Source organism: Strix uralensis, chromosome 27 (assembly GCF_047716275.1).
Source record: "Strix uralensis isolate ZFMK-TIS-50842 chromosome 27, bStrUra1, whole genome shotgun sequence".
Classification (NCBI taxonomy): domain Eukaryota; kingdom Metazoa; phylum Chordata; class Aves; order Strigiformes; family Strigidae; genus Strix; species Strix uralensis.
Window position 1 is genome coordinate 5,215,452 of NC_133998.1, and position 17,934 is coordinate 5,233,385.

At 50.7% G+C, this 17,934-nt stretch overlaps 1 protein-coding gene across 2 annotated transcripts in view; it reads right to left on the minus strand.

The window, feature by feature from the left end:
• Positions 1–4,792: 4,792 nt before the first annotated feature.
• The window catches only part of ELL (elongation factor for RNA polymerase II), a 55,993-nt gene continuing 42,851 nt past the window's right edge, over positions 4,793–17,934 (minus strand). Inside the window, exons 8-13 of one of the 2 annotated variants that reach the window (XR_012626568.1) lie at positions 15,429–15,924; positions 12,328–12,394; positions 10,176–10,347; positions 9,226–9,270; positions 7,523–8,188; positions 4,793–6,637 (exon numbers count right to left, since the gene is read on the minus strand). Coding sequence is in view for 1 of the 2 variants with exons in the window: in XM_074851782.1 (XP_074707883.1) it covers positions 8,084–8,188; positions 9,226–9,270; positions 10,176–10,347; positions 12,328–12,394; positions 15,429–15,924 (885 nt within the window). In the remaining variant the exon portion in view is untranslated. Of the gene's footprint in view, positions 8,189–9,225; positions 9,271–10,175; positions 10,348–12,327; positions 12,395–15,428; positions 15,925–17,934 lie in introns of both variants that reach the window. The other variant, XM_074851782.1, reaches the window with a different exon arrangement.

Consider the following 17,934-nt stretch of genomic DNA (forward strand, 5'->3'; position numbering starts at 1 on the left):
CGCCGCCTTCCGGGTATTGAGTGTCCCGGGCCGGCGGCTTCCTGCGCTGCCGGGGCCCTGCGCCTTCCCACGGGCCCCGGCCCAGCCGCCGCTCCCACGGTGCCGCCAGCCCCGGCCCGGCGTCCTGCAGCCACCGGCTCCCCGCAGCCCCCCAACAGGGGCACCCCGGCACCCTGCAGCCCCCCACATGGGCACCACGCAGTCCCCGGCACCCCGCAGCCCCTGGCACGGGGACCCCAGAGTCCCCAGCACAGGCACCCCAGAGCTCCCGGCACCCCACAACCCCCGGCAGGGGCACCCCAGAGCTCCCGGCACCCCACAGCCCCCAGCATGGGCACCCCAAAAGCCCTGGCATCAGCACCCTGCAGCCCCCCAACGTGGGCACCCCAGAACCCCTGGCACTGACACCCCAGCATCCTGCAGTCCTCAACATGGGCACCCCAGAGCCCCCCAGCGTGGGTACCCCAAAGGCCATGGCACCACCACCCTGCCGCCCCCCAACACGGGCACCCCAAAGCCCCCAGCACCCCAGAGCCCCCAGCATGGGCACCCCAAAGGCACCACCACCCTGCAGCCTCTGGCATGGGCACCCCAGAACCCCTGGCACTGGCACCCCGGCATCCTGCAGTCCCCCACACGGGCACCCCAGAGCCCCCACACCCCGCAGTCCCCAGCATGGGCACCCCCAAAAGCCCTGGCACCAGCACCCTGCAGCCCCCCACAGGAGCACCCCTGAACCCCTGACACTGGCACCCCATCACCCTGCACTCCCCAACATGGGGACCCTGCAGCCCCCCAGATGGGCACCCCAAAAGCCCTGGCACCAGCACCCTGCAGCCCCCCAACATGGGCACCCCTGAACCCCTGGCACTGGCACCCCGGCATCCCGCACCCCATGGGCATGGGCACCCCAAAGGCCTTGACAGTGTCACCCTAGAGCCCCCCCATGTGCACCCCACAGCCCCTCCCGCTTCCCCCCTCCCCGGTAGCCACCGGCGGCGATGCCGGGGGGCAGCCAGGCCCCGTGTGAGGCCGCACCCCACATGTCGGCCATGGCAGCGCGGGGGTTGCCCGGGGGCCGCTCCCGGCCGCCGCAGAGAAAAGGGCAAAGCGCAGCAGCGAGGGGGCCGTGGCTGGCACCCCGCTCGGTGGCCCCCCCCAGGGACCCGGTTGCCTTTCAATGGCCAGGCCCCGCTTCAAAGGAGCCCCCGGAGCAGGAGCAACGCCCGGGTGGGCCCCGGCCCCTTCCCCACCCTCGCTCCCCGCAGACGTGGCGAGGACACAGCTCAGCTCCGCTGCCACCCACCCACGGGGACACGCTGCCACCAGCCTCCCAGCACCGAGCAGGGTGGGACCCACCGAGGCCAACCCCGGGGGGCACCTGCCCGGAGCGGTGGTGGCAGACATGGCGGTGCTGGGGTTTGGGGGGGGGGGGGGTCTGGGGGTGCCGCGTCCGGCCCCTCGGCCATGGAGGAACAATGATCCCTTGGTGCTGGGCTGGAGGACAAAACGAGCCCCGCGCTGGAATGCCAGTGCCTCAGCAAATTATTGAAACAAAAATAACATTTCTTTGTACAATAATCCTGGGGCGGGGAGGGTCTGGGCAGCGCTGCCAGGGGCCTAGAACTGGTATTTTTCCACTGCTTTCCTTTTTTTTTTTTTTTCTTTCCTTTTTTTTTTTTTTTTTTTTTTTTGCCCCCCTCCCATAACTCCCACCATTGTTCCTTCCCCCCACTCCCTTCCCACTCCTCCCACGCTCGGCACCGCATGAGCGGGGCTCCCTTGTTCCCGCTCGCCCAACGCGTCCATGGGCCGGGAGCCCGGGCCGGCGGCCCAGCGCCTTCGCTCCCCAGCTGCCGGGGGCTGGCGGGGGGCCAGGCGAGCCACGGAGCCATAGCGACCGGCCCGCTCCCCCAGCAATGGTGCCCACCCGCCCTGTTCCACCAGACACCCCCCACAAACCTTTTTTTTTTTTCCCTCCAGGGACGGGCATCCGGGGCCACAAAGCGCCCCCCCTGCCCTGGGACCCCCCCTGTTGTGGGATTTGGGGCAGCACAAACTCCCCGGTGGTTCATTATCAGCAGGTTCAGGGCCTGATTCTGCGCGAGCCGGCGGTGCTGGCAGAGATGCTCTGTGCGCCGGGAAGGGCTCAGTGGCGGGGGGACGCAGGCAGGAGCCCCCCCCTCAGCCCCCCCATCCCTCCCAGCAGGTCCAGGCCAACCCAAGCAGCCCCAGATTTATGTGTTACAGACACAAACAGCCCCAGCGCTCCCTGGCTGCGTTTTCCTCCCTTCGCATTTGGGTTTTTTCCCCTCGTTTAAAACAATCCCCAGGCTCTGAGGCTTCGTTATCTCGGCCTGCGCCAGCTGCTCGCAGCTCCTTGTCCTCCTCTCCCTCCCCTGATGCCGTCACCCACCGGGTGCTACGTGCCCAAGGACAGACCCACGCATGGAAAGGGACGGACGGACACGGCCAAGACGGGCGATTGGGGGTGGTTGTGCTGGGCGGTGGAGGTGCAGCAGCTGCTCTGCAAGAAGGACCAGCACCATCGGACCGTGTCGAGGACAAATTATTCTAATGAGCTTGCTCCTGTCAACGAGCCACAAGCAAAAGGTGCACAGGAAAAACCCACCGCACTTTCACCGCGTTTCAAGCAGTTTCAACCCCGAGCGAGGCCGCCAGGACGCTGCGGGGTCACCTCTGCCTTCCCACATGTGCGTGACCCTAATTTAAGGGCAGCTTGTGCTTGGTGCGGTGTAAAGTGACACTTTTCCCAGGTGTGAGCTGAGTTATCAGAGGTCAGGGCTCCTCTGGAACCTTCCTGGGGGGCTCAGCTTTGGCACGGACAGAGCGTGACCCCGATGCTGCCCTGTGTCCCCCCGGGAGGGCTGGCAGCCGCGCTCCTGCCGGGGTGCAGATAAGGAAGCAGCAGCAGGAGCTGGGCTGGCTCTGGCACAACAGCCACAGCCAGTAAATTTCCACTGGGGCAGCTCCGAGTTAATGAGCTCAGTGCGTGACCCCGGCCAGGGCCGGAGCTGCCAGCGGTTGAGAGGAATTCCCCAGGAAAGGGGGGACAGGAGGGGATGGGGACCCATCCTGGGTGAGCGTCCCCACGCACGTCCCCAGGGACAGGAGCTTTCATCAGCCCCAAGGGGGGAAGCTCGCACAAGTGAGGAATTAAAAGATGGTAAAACAGGGGCCGAGGGCGTGGAGCTTGGCTCAGAGGCGGTATTTGTAACTAAAAACCTGATGATTTGGGGATTTACAAGAGCATCAGCTCGCCCAACGTGTCTCGGCTCTTGCTCTGTAACCGAGGGCCTCGTGGGAGCAAACCCAGGGTGGCCGTGGGAGCATCACTGCCCCGCGCGGGTGCTCGGGCTGTTGTGTCAACTCCAAGGTCACGGCTGGTGAGACAGGGCCGAGCAGAGCACTCCCTGTTCCCCCCAACCTTTAAAAAAAAAAAAAAAAAAAAAACACAAAACCACAAAACAAAACCCAAGACATCCCTAAGACGTTAATTGATTGCTGGATTCTTTTTACCTTCTCTGTATCTTGCTATTTTGGAGGTTGAATCCGAAATCCTGCGCTAAAGCAAAGCGAGCGGCAGACGAACGCGGGCTCGTTACGTACAGGGGTGGATCAGGCAAGACCTGCCAGCACTTTAGTCTCCAGACCAGTGAACCTGTGCCTGTCATCCACTGCTGGAGGAAGGGATCCCCAGGCAGGCAGCACGGCAACTACTGAAGGAAAACAGAAGCTATTCAGAGGATATTACGCTACTGAGCAGTTACTGCAGCGTTTTTATACTCTGTTTTATTCTGCCCGCTCCAGCCACAGCGAGCAGCAGACCCAGGGATGCTGCAGAAGCCAGGGCCAGAGCAAGCAGCCATTGTGACAGCAAAAAAAAAAAAAAAAAAGTAAAAGGACAGTCTCAATACAACCCAGACTGTTTGATTCCTGAGCTTTAGGTGGATGATTCAGGCTGCGGGTAGAGGTGGGAGCTCCAGCAGCGTGGACAGGCAGCATTGACGCCAGGCTCGTCCCCACCTCACTGCTCTGGCAGCAGCAGTGTCCCTGCTCCAGCTCCCCCCCGGGACGCGACTCACCCCCACGCGAGCGAGCTCAGACGTCAAAACCAGCTCAGCTCGTGGGGAGAAACACAGCAGCCCCTTCTGCAAAGGCAGAGCTGGCGAGGGGAGGCACCTGCACCAGGTCTGGACTCTGGCCAGGAGCCCCAGAGCAGGGCTGGGGCTGTCGGGAAGAGCCACCACAACCCAGCACGAGGGACGCAGTGAGGACCTCGCTTGCCGACACCCCCTCCGAGCCCTCCCGCTGCTCCTGCCGAGCCCACGCTCCTGGGACTCCCCTCTACACCTCCACGCTGGCACCAGCAGTGGGTGCCTCTTCAAAAAGCAGCTTTTTCCCCCCCCAAAAAAACCACCTGGGCGCTAATGCCATTGGAGGGGGAAGCCCCCCAGCTCCTGCCGCTGGACGGAGAGGCCGATCCCACCGGAGCACCAAAGGCCTCCCCACGGGCAAGGCTGCTCCGCCGCAGCGCTTCTGGGCCAGAGCTCTTCCCAGAGCAGCAGCAAGCAGCTGGAAAATGCAACAGCGATCACCTCTCCCTCCTAACACTCCTTACCTACAGCTCTGATACTTGAACTCACTCAACTGACTCGGTTCCTTTAATTCTCCTGCTTTCAAACTCCACGCCAACCATTTATCACCTTTCCCTTTTGAGTTTTCTTGCAGTAAGAAGCACTGAAAAGAAACATACAACCTTATTGTTCGCTTGTTTTCCAATACAGTGAATTTATTATATGTTGCAAAATCAGCATTCAGCTTTTTAGTGTACAAAAAAGACACTAGCTCTTAAGAAAAGATTAGGAAAGCTGAAGACTATGCTGCCTTTAAATTGTAACGTTTTGGCAAAGTGAAAAGCTCTTTTGTAAACTCCAACTCCATGGCTCAATATAGTTTTATCCACAGTACAATATTACAAAGTAAAACACAGTATCAATAAGTTAAGATCATACTTAATCACCTAGAACTGGTTTCTATTAACCCAAAAAGCACAAAATTTGCCTAGCTTCATAATCTCTAAAAAGAAAAAAAAAAAAAAAGGCAGATTCGACTACAATTCTTTAACACAGTCCAAAAGAAAAAGTGAAGCAGAAAGTTGTTGAATGCTAATTGGGTCTCACAGTTTGGATATTCATTAAATATTTTCAGTTTTTATATTCAAATTTTAGAAGTTCCAGAATATACATGTAAATGTACACAATACATCTTTGTATACAACTCTGTTTGCAAAAATATCTTATAGCAGATGTATAAAGATTGAGATCCATCTCTATCCCCCTGCCCCCCCAAAGCAACAAAAAAACCCCATTCAAAATATTAAGGATCAGAAGGAGAAGTGTTTCCATGGAAGAATTTACTCATCCTGGGTTTGTAGCTGCTGCCTCTTCTGCCATCCGAGTCTCGGGCTCCTCGCGCACCGCAGTGGGACACGAAGCCCCCCCCGAGCCCCGCGGCTCGGCGCTGGGAAGTTCAGCCTTGCCACCGAGTCGGTCACCGCCGCTCTGGCACCGACGGGGGTTTGCAGTGACACAGTGAGAGCGGGTCCGAGGGAACGTGGTGTCCCGGTTCCTCCACGCAGCCCAAGGCCCCCTCCCCGATCCCGGCGGCTCCGGTGAAATCCACCTCGGTGCACAAATCCACAGCGATGGGAGGTTGGTTGGAATCGGGGCCTAAGCCAGGCTTGAGCTCGGACATCGCCCCCAGCCACCGCTTACTGCTTAGACTCCCGCACCGACCAGGTGCAGGACCCCAGCGAGCAGGAGGACAAAGTTTTCTGGACAAAAGCTCCTCGTGCCTTTAACTCTCGTGTATTTTCCAGCTTTCCCTGATGAGCAGAAGCACCGGAGGCCGGCAACGTCACACAAACGGACGCCCACAAGGGAAACGCTGCCCTCGCCTCCAGTTGTCTTCATCTGGAGAAGGAGAGGTGGGACCCAAGTGTTCCCCGAGCCCCGCGATGCTCGTTGGGGCTCTCCGGGTGCTCGCCCTGTGGGCCACGGCGCTGCTTGGACATCACATCTCTTCCCCCCCACACTCCTCCACCGCGCTCCGCTTCCGAACAGGTCTGGGTTCTGCAGAAAAGCGTGGCTGTCCGGGGGCAGTGCGCGGCCCGAGGGTCGGTGGGCGGGTAACACGCAGCTCAGCCGCGTCCCTTCAGCCGCAGGTTTTTGTTTGAAGAAGGGGATGGCAAAGTCCTGGTGAGCGCTGGGTGCAACGCGGCAGGGAGAGAAACTCAGAACATTGCAAGTGACAAAGCAAAGCGGTGGCCCTGGCCAGACGATGCAGCAAAACCAATCTAGCCAGAATGGAATTATTATTAATTTTTTTTTTCCTTCTTTTTTTTTTTTAATACAGCAGATGGACCCACTTTTTTTTGGGCGGAAAAAAAAAAATACTCCTTGTATAAGAACTGTTTCCCTCCTTAACTCTGCCATTCCGCTCCTTCAAAGGGTGAAAGACTCTTCAGTGCAACCTCCAAGGGAAGGAGACGCCACAGGAAAGTAATCCTTTACTTTGAGATAAACGGAAGCGGGAAGAAGTCAAATCACACAGGCTGGCAGGATTAAAAGGGGAGAGGGGAGAGAAAGAAATAGCAGAGTTAAAGGACACCTTTGTGCTTTTTGGCGTGTTTCTCACACCCTGGCCATACTCTAAAAATGTTCCCTTCAAGTCCAAAAAAAAAAAAAAAAAAAAATCAAGAAGAAAGACCGCACCGAGAAGCTGGCTAGATAAAGCACAACAGTGGAAGTGACCCGCATGGGAAAACGCTACCTAACTTCTCTCACACTCGGGCGCCTGTTCTGAGAATGATTTTCTGCTGCTGCTTCTTTGGAAATACATAAAAAACAGGAGAAGAAAGCATCGCATCCCCCGCCCCCCCACCCCCTCCTCTCTTACGGGTCAGTACAGGTAATAAAATAACTTCTCTGGGTAACTATCTGATAAGCTTCAGTAATACTGCAGTTATAAGACAAGAAAGGTTCTGAAACACTTGGCCTAAAAGGAAAAAAGGGAGGCACAGTTTTAGAAAAAGATGCTTTTTTTTTTTTTTTATACAAAAATAGACCATAGTCTCATTAGCAATTAATAAAATTGGCTGCCTTGGTATAAAATTATAAAAGTCAAAGACAGACAGGTCTCAATCTTCCCAGCACTGGTACGTGAAGGTTAACGCAGGCAGACTGGACCGCGCATGCTGGAGAGGCCACTGCAAAACGTTTACACCCGCTGCCTCCAAACGCACAAGCGGATTTAAAAAAAAAAAAGAAAAATTGGTGTGGGTTTTTTTTGTTGTTTTTGTTTTTTTGGTTTTTTTTTTTGTTTGTTTTTTTTGTTTTTTAACATGAAGGATCCACCTCTGCACTGCACAAGGCACTCAGTGCAGCTCCCCGGGGCTGCTCCCCTCCTCCTGACACAACCACCTCAAGAGAGCACACACCGGAGATGACAAAAGCAGGAACAAACAACGAGAGCTCTGGGTACTTGGTGTATTTAACGCGGTGCCATGTAGAGCAGACAGCTTGCATATGAACAGTCGCAGGTGCCAGAGAAGGAGGTAACCTAGCAGCATTCCAGTTCCTCACCATTTGAAGGACAATTTGTAACCCAGTGGACCTGGGCCAGGGGTAATTACACTTCATGCCAAACTTTAATCCATGAAAACTACTGATTCTTAACCTTTGGGAGCTTCGTTCACTTTAGGCAACTTTTCCCTTAAGTGTCAAACGCTGGCTTCAAATAAGCAGATTTTTTTTTTTTTTTTTTTCATTTGTTACATTCCGACATTCAGAGAGGCTAAAACTCAAGAGGACCGTGCGGGGCACTGGGCTCGTGACCCAGCTCAGACACGGACATGACAGATTCGGCATCGTAAGGAATCCCCGAGTTCTTCAACGAAGATGAATTAATGCTCGTCTCTGAAAGGAATCTAGTTGTATAAAAGGGAACGTAACGTCCAGGTGACTTTTTTTTTGCCCTACCCAGTCCAGATTAGTGCCAGCTAAAACTGCTGTTGGTCATACTCTGCTATCAGTTTTTTAATATGAGCCAGTTTGTTGTGGAGGTATTCGCAGCGGTTCTTCTCTTGGCTGTAATTGGGGTTAGTCTGTAAAGAAAAATGAAAATGCAGTGACAGAAGGCAATTCTCCAGAACTCGGCAACAGCTATGCTGAACCCAGACAAGGCCGTCAGACCTCATAGCCTAAATAAATGACCAAGGAGTGAAGCTTTTCTAGCTGGAAGAGGAGATACCCATTTAAAATGGACCTACTCTGTTCAAACAAGGCAAAGAACAAAATCTCTTTTCATCAATAACCAGCTCCAGGAGCCTCAGCACAGGGAAAGGAGTGCACCTTGAGCAAGGCTCAGCCTAACTGGGAGCAGCTGGGCCAGGCACATTGACTTCCAGCAAGCATCACCTGCCCTTTGCCCCCACGTCAGCAGCGAGTTGTGCAAGTTTGGGAGCTTTAAAACAAAGATGAACTTGCAACACGCAAGGAATCTCTTCAAAAAGCTCCTAAATCCCTCAGCGACAACAGGGCTCAGGGACGTATTTGTAGATTTAAAGGCCAAACCCACTCTTAAGTGTCTGGATGCCCCAGCCCGCCTCAGCCTTTCTACCTCATCCAGCTAAGTCATAAATCCCACCAGTCAACAACTCTCACTTTACGTGCACACGAAGAGATGTAAAATATTCTGCGTGCCCCACACACCAAAAAGCCCCGCCGAGCCCTGCAGGACTGTGCACCCAAGGGATTCCTACTAGAGACTGCGCCCAAATCATCCCAAACACACCAGCACACCCCAAAACCCAGAGGATCCCGTTATCACTCAGCCTGGGCATCTGAAACACAACCAGTTCTTTCCTCAAGGGGATAAAGGCACTAATCTAACACGTTTCATTCCTGCACTAGCATCAAACCAACACAGCGGAATGCTCTCGGGGATGCAAGGAGCAGCCTCAACTCCCCCCAGACCCCTTCTGATCCAGGAAGGCACCACTTGTTGGGCGAGCTCGAGCTGAACAAAGATCTGCCAGAATGCTTCAGAGACTGGGTTTTTCCACTTGGCAACTACCCATCTCTTTCAGTCACTACAGGCAACACTCAAAAGCCTTTTTTGTGGCTGATTATTCTTACTCACCTTTTTAATTTTCCGATATTCCTGTAAAATTTGATCATGGATGGTCTAAAAAAGGAAAATACAGCTCATTATTTTCAAAAGAGCCAACAGTCCTGCAACCTACTGCAGTAGGCAAGCATTTACTGACGGCTCAACATACACATTTCCTTCAAATACCAACCAAACTCTACTCCCTCCGCGACCTCCCCTGTGAGATCTGATGGCTACGACCAGCCTCGCTGACTCCATTCCTGTCCTGGTGCTGACACCAGAAGCACTGGAAGGATCAGGCCCTGTTCCCCAGCCATGAGAACTACCTGTAACGGGCACTTGGGCTGGCAGGATAATTGACATTTTCTCCACACCTCAGACTAATTTTTCCCCGAGATATAAAAATTATTCAGTGAGGAATCACTGAATTTCTCAAAGAGAGGGGAAGGGTGTTTGAGGGAGGGACCAGTGCTTAGTACAATAGGTGCTCTGTAAAAATCTGCTTATTATACTCAAGGAGACTTACTTTCTCAAGATAATGAATAGTTAAAGCTCTTTTAAAATCAGTCTGACAAGTTGAATAATGCTACATTATTAAGATCAAAGATTCCAGAGAAACAGATGACCCCACACTAACTCCCCTTCCAGCCCCGATACGCTACCATATGTGCGAGTATGAGTTTTCTGGCTGGGATACACTAATAGCTTCCAGCAGCTTTTGGCTAAAGACACCAATTGTCTCACTGAGGCCTTTCCTTGTCAACAAGTACCATGATGTGTGCTCCAGCTTGAAAACGAAAGAACACAGAGCTGTTTTAAGAACAGTCTACAAGGCAGTCAGCTGTGTGCACGTTCTGCCTCCGCCACTTTTGGGCTCTGGGCAGTATGTTTTAGACACCAACCCATCCCAAACAGCCCCGCAGACAGAGCGACTGAAGCTTGCAGAACTAGCTTTTCAGAAGATATATTTCTGTTTCTACCTTATATTCTTCAGAGCCCTGCAAAAGCTGCTTCAGCTTGGCATCTAACTGCGTAAATCGTCGAGTTATCCTCTCTATCCGGGCGTGCAAGTCTCTGTACTCGTTGTATTCGGCATTGAAGTCATTTTTGTAACTCTGACGCTGCTCCGAAGAGGAAATGGCTGCGTATTTTCTGCAGGGAGAATAATTTAGTTAATTGGTTTATTAAGTCTTCTCTCCAGACAGCGCGAATATTGCAATGCCAAAACCAGGTGACTGCATTTGAAAACAGTCTCTTGTGATTTGCATTATAATAGCACGGAGGCAACTGTCAGGATTATTGCCTTGACCTCTGTGTAAAACAAGACAGTGTTTGCTCCCAAAATTTCTTATCTATGCCAGATAGGGTGGAATATGCAGGTACAGCAAAGCCTGGGAGCAGCTGAGGGTGTAGGAGGACATTCAGATAGTACTGCTACAGCTTTCCTAACTCCTGCTGTCCCGCAGAACATGGAGTTCTGCATCTGTGCCAGACCTTGGAACAGCAGGAATACGATGCTTCCAGTGTTAGAGTCTTTAAAGGCACACAAAAAGCATTCAGCTATCGTTGCAAAACGCTCACAGTACGATTATGTGGCAAGCGCACGACACGAAACCACGTTGAATAGCCCGACTGTATTTCCACCACCTCCTGAAGATACCCAACGTGAACCGAACACGAGAGCCCACGTTTAACAGCTGCGCCTTCTGAGGCCCTTTCAAAGTTATTCCGCTCAACAAAAAGCCATTAAACCTGGCATTTTGCAGAAAGCCCAGCAGCCAGTCCTCTCTGATAGTAAAACTCATCTTTCTGTAGGTGATGACTCTAATTTGCCACCTTACTGTCTGCAGCAGTGCCAGTGCCGTGCATGAACACGTATAAACTACCTTAGGTATCAAATTAAGGGAAAACTTTTACTCCGTTAACCTAAATAGGCTCTAGCCTTCAAGAACTGACTCCTTGCTGGTATAAATAAGCATCTACACAGGATATGCTGCTATGAGATAAGGAAGCTGCCCTCACTAGTATGAAACACAGGCCTCCATGATCACAACAGCAGTGACAGCTCTTGTCATTTAAGGAGCTGACCATCAAAACAGTCAGGTCGTACCAAAAGGTGAGGCAACGGACCTCACAGGAGTTCATAAACTTTACACTATTTCTGTGGAGAAGGACTGAGCAGCTGTAATATCCCTCTGTAGGGCGGATCAGCACATCTGTTGCAAGAAGAAAACCAGCCGCCCAGCCATCTGCATTCTTGTGAAGGGCACTGGAAACACCAGCCCGAAGCGGTCGGTTGTATGGTCCATGCAGCCCAGCAAACCGCAGCTTTGTAACCGTGCAGGGACCCTTTATATCCTCCAGTCAGCTCCAGGGACTGCTCCTGCAGAGCCAAGAGCCAACACCACCTCCTTCTCCTCTTCCCTCTGAGTGATCACAGCGTGGCCAAACCAGATCCGATGGCACTAAAAGCCCAGGCTGAGACGTGCACAGGGAATATCACCCACAGCCACGCTTCTCCGCTACCGAAGAGCTTTGTTTGTAACAGGTTGGGGTTTATGCAGATTTTTGGCTTTATGCACAGGGATTTTTGTGCTTCAGCAGACAAGTATATTGTTTAATTAACCTCCAGGGGATCTGATTAAAAAGTCAAGAGGTGAAACAACTCACATCCTAACCCACGGGTTATAACCTCCCCATGAAGAATATTTCGCTGGTTTATGTAGATGATCTTGGCTCTGAACAGGGGAAGAATTAGCTAACCTCTCAAAATCCTTTCTTGCCCTGTCTTCCGTAACATTAAAGCAGATAATTTCCTTTCAAAGTTTCCAACTGTAACGTGGAGATGTTTAATCCTTTCAAACCCCTTCAAGCTATGCAATGTTTCTTGAAGTACTTGAACAATCTGTTTATAAGAAGATAACCTTGAACTCCACGAGGAGGTAAAGAACAGATTAAGTTTAGTCTCAGAAACTATCTGCAAAGTTGGGTTTAGTCTTTTTTTTTTTTTTAAGGCCACCTTACAAAGTTCTACCCAGTAACAACAAAGTCCAACAAAAAACCCCAGCACATTGTGATTTTTAGCTTGAAACACGATCCCAAAGTGATGAAGCAACTGATAAATATACTTACAATAAATAATCTGGCATTTCTGAAGTTGATGTTGGTACACTAGAATTATTGCATGTTCCATTTAAACCTGAAAAAATAAAAACTTGTTTATAGCTCTATGCAATTAAATTGCAAATTCATAAACTTATCTGCAATATACAGGTTATTGAATCCTGAAGGATTCCTGTTTTGCTTTGAACTGACAAACACAGAAGATCCACAATAAGGTGGTTGAAACTTCAAGGCTCCTCTAACATTTTTGTCTGTCAGCAAAACACTATCAACATTAGCCAATGCACTGAGTAGCAAAAAAAACCTTAATTTAATTGGTTTATAAACATTGCCTGCAGGGAGGGATAACACTGATATCACCACTGCTACAGTGCGAGACACATTTATGAGTCCAGATGAGCAGAACAGAGGCTGAGCAAGGTGCACATTCTTTTCCCCTGATTCTACACTATATAGACTCCTACTATTAATGCTGCAGGTTCAGACTCCTACTATTAATACTCCAGACTCCCACAGGGTACCAGAGAGGTTTAGAAGACATGCAGCTTTTTCCTCACATAGCCCCACCGCCCTGTAGATGAATCAAAGTGAACTCTGCTCTATGAAGTTGAAGAAACATGAATCAAGCAAGGCTCAGCTAAGAACGTTAAGCAAAGGGACCTTTGGTCTTTGGTCCCCCTTAAGCAAAGGGACCAAAGACCTCAGGAGGAACGGGATTCTGAACATGAGCCTGAAACAGACCTCATCCTCACCCTAAACCAAACACTGCATTACTAGTTTGGAAGGTGAAAGCAGTTGGATACAGGTTGGAAAGGGGATATTTCTCATAAACTGTGTATTACACTGAAAGCCCTAATCAGAAAGTCAACTGCATCCATGGGAAGGCAGCAAAACAAGAGGCAAGTGGAGAAGGCTGTGAAGGATTTAACTCAACCCTTTGCAAAAGTGTATTTCTTCTTCCATCTTCTTTCCAAGTCTGTTACGTAGAGCAAGAGTGTCTCGGCTGCACAATTCCCCCAGATGCACAGCAAAGGGACGTGCAACCCCCACGACTCACCTGTCCCTACACTCACCTACACCAGTTCACAGTTATTGCCCCAGACAAACTGCAGGGAGCAGGAAATGCCCCAGTAATAAACACAGGCATATAAAAGCAATAACCTAATTATATATTTTTAAAAATCGATTTTTCTCTGGATTTCCGCAGAAAGGCTTTCCTGAGCAGAGTGGAAGAATGGCAGAAAAGACAGTGTCATTAACACCCCAGTCTCAAATTCCTACTGCAGACAATCCTGCTTTCATCCTTACGTGACCACCAGCGTGAAAGATGCTGAATGTGGGTAAGGCAGATCGTGGAAGAAAACGGGAGAAAAGGAAGTTTATTCTGCCTATGAGTGCCACCTACTGACTGCTGAAAGGACCCCAAAGGTCCCTCCACCACCTCTTGAACAAACCTCCCTGGAGAAAAAGCCTCTGCTTCCCCACAGCCCCTGGCCCAAGGGGGACTTAGGGGAGGCTGTCAGCCATTTGCTGCGGACAAAAGGAGCAGGATGAGGCCCGTGCTGTCTGTATGAAGTAAGGTGGAGAAGGAGAGATCCCAGTTCAGATGTGAGCTGGCTGTACACGCTCCAAGCAGCCACTGACCACATCCTGTTTATGATTACTCCCAAGTCCAGCTCGGATTTGTTACCTCGCATACATCAGCTGTGCACCAGGAACAAAACCGACTCCTACTAATTAACAAAAAGCCAGTCATTAAACTGTTTTTAAAGCAAAGCAGAAAAAGATGGTAAAGGGTCAGCAACTTCATGAAGAAAGAATTCAGGGTATTTTGTTTTTTTATAAGAAACACTGACAAAAATATACATCTAGAGAGAGAATGTGTGCGTATCTATCTGCTACCACTCAAGACACAAGGTACGTGGGGAAGAAAAACAACGTTCACAAAAAACCTACAAAAGTAAGATCTAAGGAGAAGAAGTATCTGAAGAGTGCGGTTCTGCAGTGCCACACGATGATCAGAACTACAGAGCGTCATTAAAAATCACCGGTGAGCAGTCAAAATGCATTCTGCAGGTGCTACAAAGGCTGTGGGGAAGGAGAGAACTAGCATCATCATAACAACCCCAATGCCCTACAAAGCTCTCCCTTTCCAGGAATTCAACAAATTAGTTTCCAGTTCAAGTTCGTGTCCCTTTTGGGCCAAAACTGGATGATTTTCCAGCACCAAGCATGAAGAGGAACTTTGAAAGTAGTAATGGGGCAAAGGAAAACAAGATGGATGCAAAAAAATTTAACAACAGATCAAGACTGCGATATTACTGAAGGCTGCAGGGGAAGCTCCACTGCTCTGGGGAGTTGTAACAAATCCCGACAAAACAGCAGAAAACAGGAAAGCTGCAGACACTGGCAAGGGAACGGATCGCATCACCCGACCTGTATTCCCTGCTCTAAGAGCACGTAGAACTGACTTAGAAATACACTGGTTTGATGGAAAACGTTTTCATTGCATCTCAACAGGTAACAGCTTCGCCGTTGTGTTAGTCCTTGAAGAAAGAAATTCAGAGTAATAGTGGGATACAACAGGGAAGCTCTTTAAGCCTGAAGGAGCTGGTTGTGTACTGCTCTAACAGCATTTATCACAAGACTTATCTATCATTTCTTTTGTATCCAGTATTAAAAGCTTTTGTGACTAACTTTTCATTACCGAGTTAAAAATCAATACAACAGTCATCACAATACCCAACACGAGCAGAAGAGCTGTAAGTAATCAAGCAGCACTGCTTTTTCCAACAGATCTTGATGTCTGCCTTTCATCCCCATATATTAATACAGCTTTTAATTTAACAAGGAGAAACATGACACGGTCTGAGGCAGTTCCAAACAGCATGAAAGGTTAAACAGGAAAAACCTGATATCCTCTTGTGAGAGGAAGCGCATTTGTTGATTTGTAGGTAGGGACAGCGATATTATTTCGTTAACCACAGAGCCTCTGCGAGTGGACACACAACCTCTTTCCTCAAATAGATCTGGGGCAGAAACCATACGCAGCCGATACCAATATTATCTTAGCACGAGCCGTACAGGAGGACCTCTCGGACCATACGTACCTGTGACCTGTTCCTGGGGAACACTAACTAAGTCAGCATTTTTTATTACTTCACAGTCCTGCTTCTCCTCTTTGCATTTCTCTTCACTTTTCTTCTCCTTTCTCTCCTTTTCCTTGTCTTTGTGCTTTTTGGATTTTTTCTTGGTTTTTACATACGAGCTGCAATTGTGCTTGCTCGTTTGGGGACAGTCTGTTGACAAAGGATGAGTCAGTCTGTCAGCCGTCTCCGGGTTCTCACAGTCTCTGCCGTTGTGAGTCAGGTCATTGCTGACATCCGAAAGGGGATCGTGAGGCCTCGGCAGCTCCAGCACCGGGAGGCTGGAGCTGGAGCTCACCGACTCCGGCAGAGCCGGCGGCAGGGCAGGGGCAGGAGTGTCCTTCCCGTTGGAGGAATTCAGTTTCCCGTTGAAAGTGGGCTGAGTTCTGTGAGCCAAATGCGAGATCCTGGGCTTTTTGTTGGCCAGGGGATCAATAAACTCCAGAGGCTGGGATCGTTTCTGGGGAGGAAAAAGGATAAAAAAAAAAAAATCTTGAAGTCTTGAGGCCTCAATTTTGATGCTGTTACCACTAGGTGGTGGTGCAATACCAGAGAACAGGGGAATATCCCCAGAAAAAGAGCTCTGCTATCAACGAGAGCTGCCAGCCAGTGTCCCAGCTCAGAGGCTGGTCCTGGACACAGGCTCCAGGACCGCCAGGTCCTACAGAAGCTGATCCATCCCAAGCTGCTTCCCGACTGACACCGCTCCGGAGCTCACGGCTCGGTGGGAGAGCTCAGAGAAACCCACCATCACATCAGCAATTACTGATCTGCACTACTCCTGCACAGGCCATGCAACCCAGTCTACTCTCGTTGCACCCTATTTCGAATCGAGCCCTTTAGAAGTAAAACCCCGTCCTTCACCCTCCTCCTGCCCCAGACACTTAAAAAATTGGAACAACCATAAAAACATCCGTCCTTCTAGTCCTGGCATGTCATTTAGAGCACCTCAAAGTCCCTGCGAAGGAAAGATGTGCTCAGACCTCTGGAGCAGGGAGGGATTCACAAGTTCTGCATTTTATTCCCAACTGATTTTACCAACTCTGTGGTCAACAGCTTTACCCTTGCAATACCACTCCTTCCTCTTCTCAAGAAAGAGACATTTCCTGGAAGAGGTGAGACAATGTCAACTGTTAAGTTCTCAGAATTTAAGGCAAAAGAGGACATTCGCAAGCAGTTTTAAAAGCCACGTCACACAGGCCAACATGACCTGAGTATCCCTTTTTTAAATAAGAAACGGAGAGAGAGAGGAGTGGTTCCCAACTGCCGCCATCAGCCCTACCCGGACAGTCACGGGCAGGGCTTGGAGAAGCTCTGGGTGCCCACACCTCCGAGCAAGCAGCTGCCTACAGACTGCGGGTTAGCCTGGGGAAGCTGCACTGTGGAAGGACCCGTCCGTCAGTCAGCAGAGAGCAGAGCTCAATGCAGAGCCAGAACTACGGCTGTCGGGCTCAGTCCGGCCTGAGCCAGCCAAAATTACCTTGGACAGCCATCAGTGCAGCGGTGTGTGCCCGCCTGGCAGCACAGGGCTGCACAAACTCTGAGGAAAGATTATTTAGTGCGCAGAGGGAAACAAGCGACAGTTCTGGTTATTTCTTTTGGCTATTTTATTGTTTTCTTTATGTCTCAGGCAGGACTGCGACGTGTTTGTAAATGGAAATTTTATTCCGTCACAGAAGTGCAGCTGGATGCACGGCTGCTTTGCCAGGGAGCCACCAATTCGCTCCTTTTCCCCGCAGTTATTATTTCTCTTCGCTAACTCCAGGGGTCTCAAGGCCACCGTTCAGTGGCACGAATCCTTTCCACCTGTCAAGGTAATTATGAAGAGGAGCTGCTCACAGTGCCGCAGAGCTCAAGGGGCAAAGACAGCACGTCGAACCGGCTTTGCAACATCCCCGACTGCCTTCCCAGCGCAGCACGAGCAGTGTCCATCTCCAAGAGGAGGGGCCGTTCGCTGTGACTACAGGTCTCAGAACAGAGCTAAGAACTGCCATCTTTTACCAGCCTTTCTCTAAAGCCAACACACACCAGCTCCACCAGCTCTGGTTAGGAGGTGGGAAATGCATGTGATACCTGCTCTGTCATGCTTCCTCAGAATCACCAGACTAATCTTTTTCTTCTCCTTTGTTCTACAGCTGAACTTTCCCAAAATGTTTTGCATTCCAGACTACCAGATCCCAGTCCTCTGCTGGAACTGCAACCATGAACAGGCATCCCTTCTCTAAATAGGGACTACAGCTATAGACTATCAAAAAAAATGACTGCTCACAATAAAAAGCTGTCTGTGGTTTGCTGTCTGACACAAGCCATGTCAGAAGCACTGCTGGAAGCATTTGTATTCCATGTTCGTTGCCCCTGTTTCACCAGCCTTTTCTAGATCCAATCAACCACCCAAAGCTTCAATTGGGTCATCTCAAGAGACCAGAAACATCCCCAACAGACTTTTGCGTCTTTCAAAATATGTACAGCC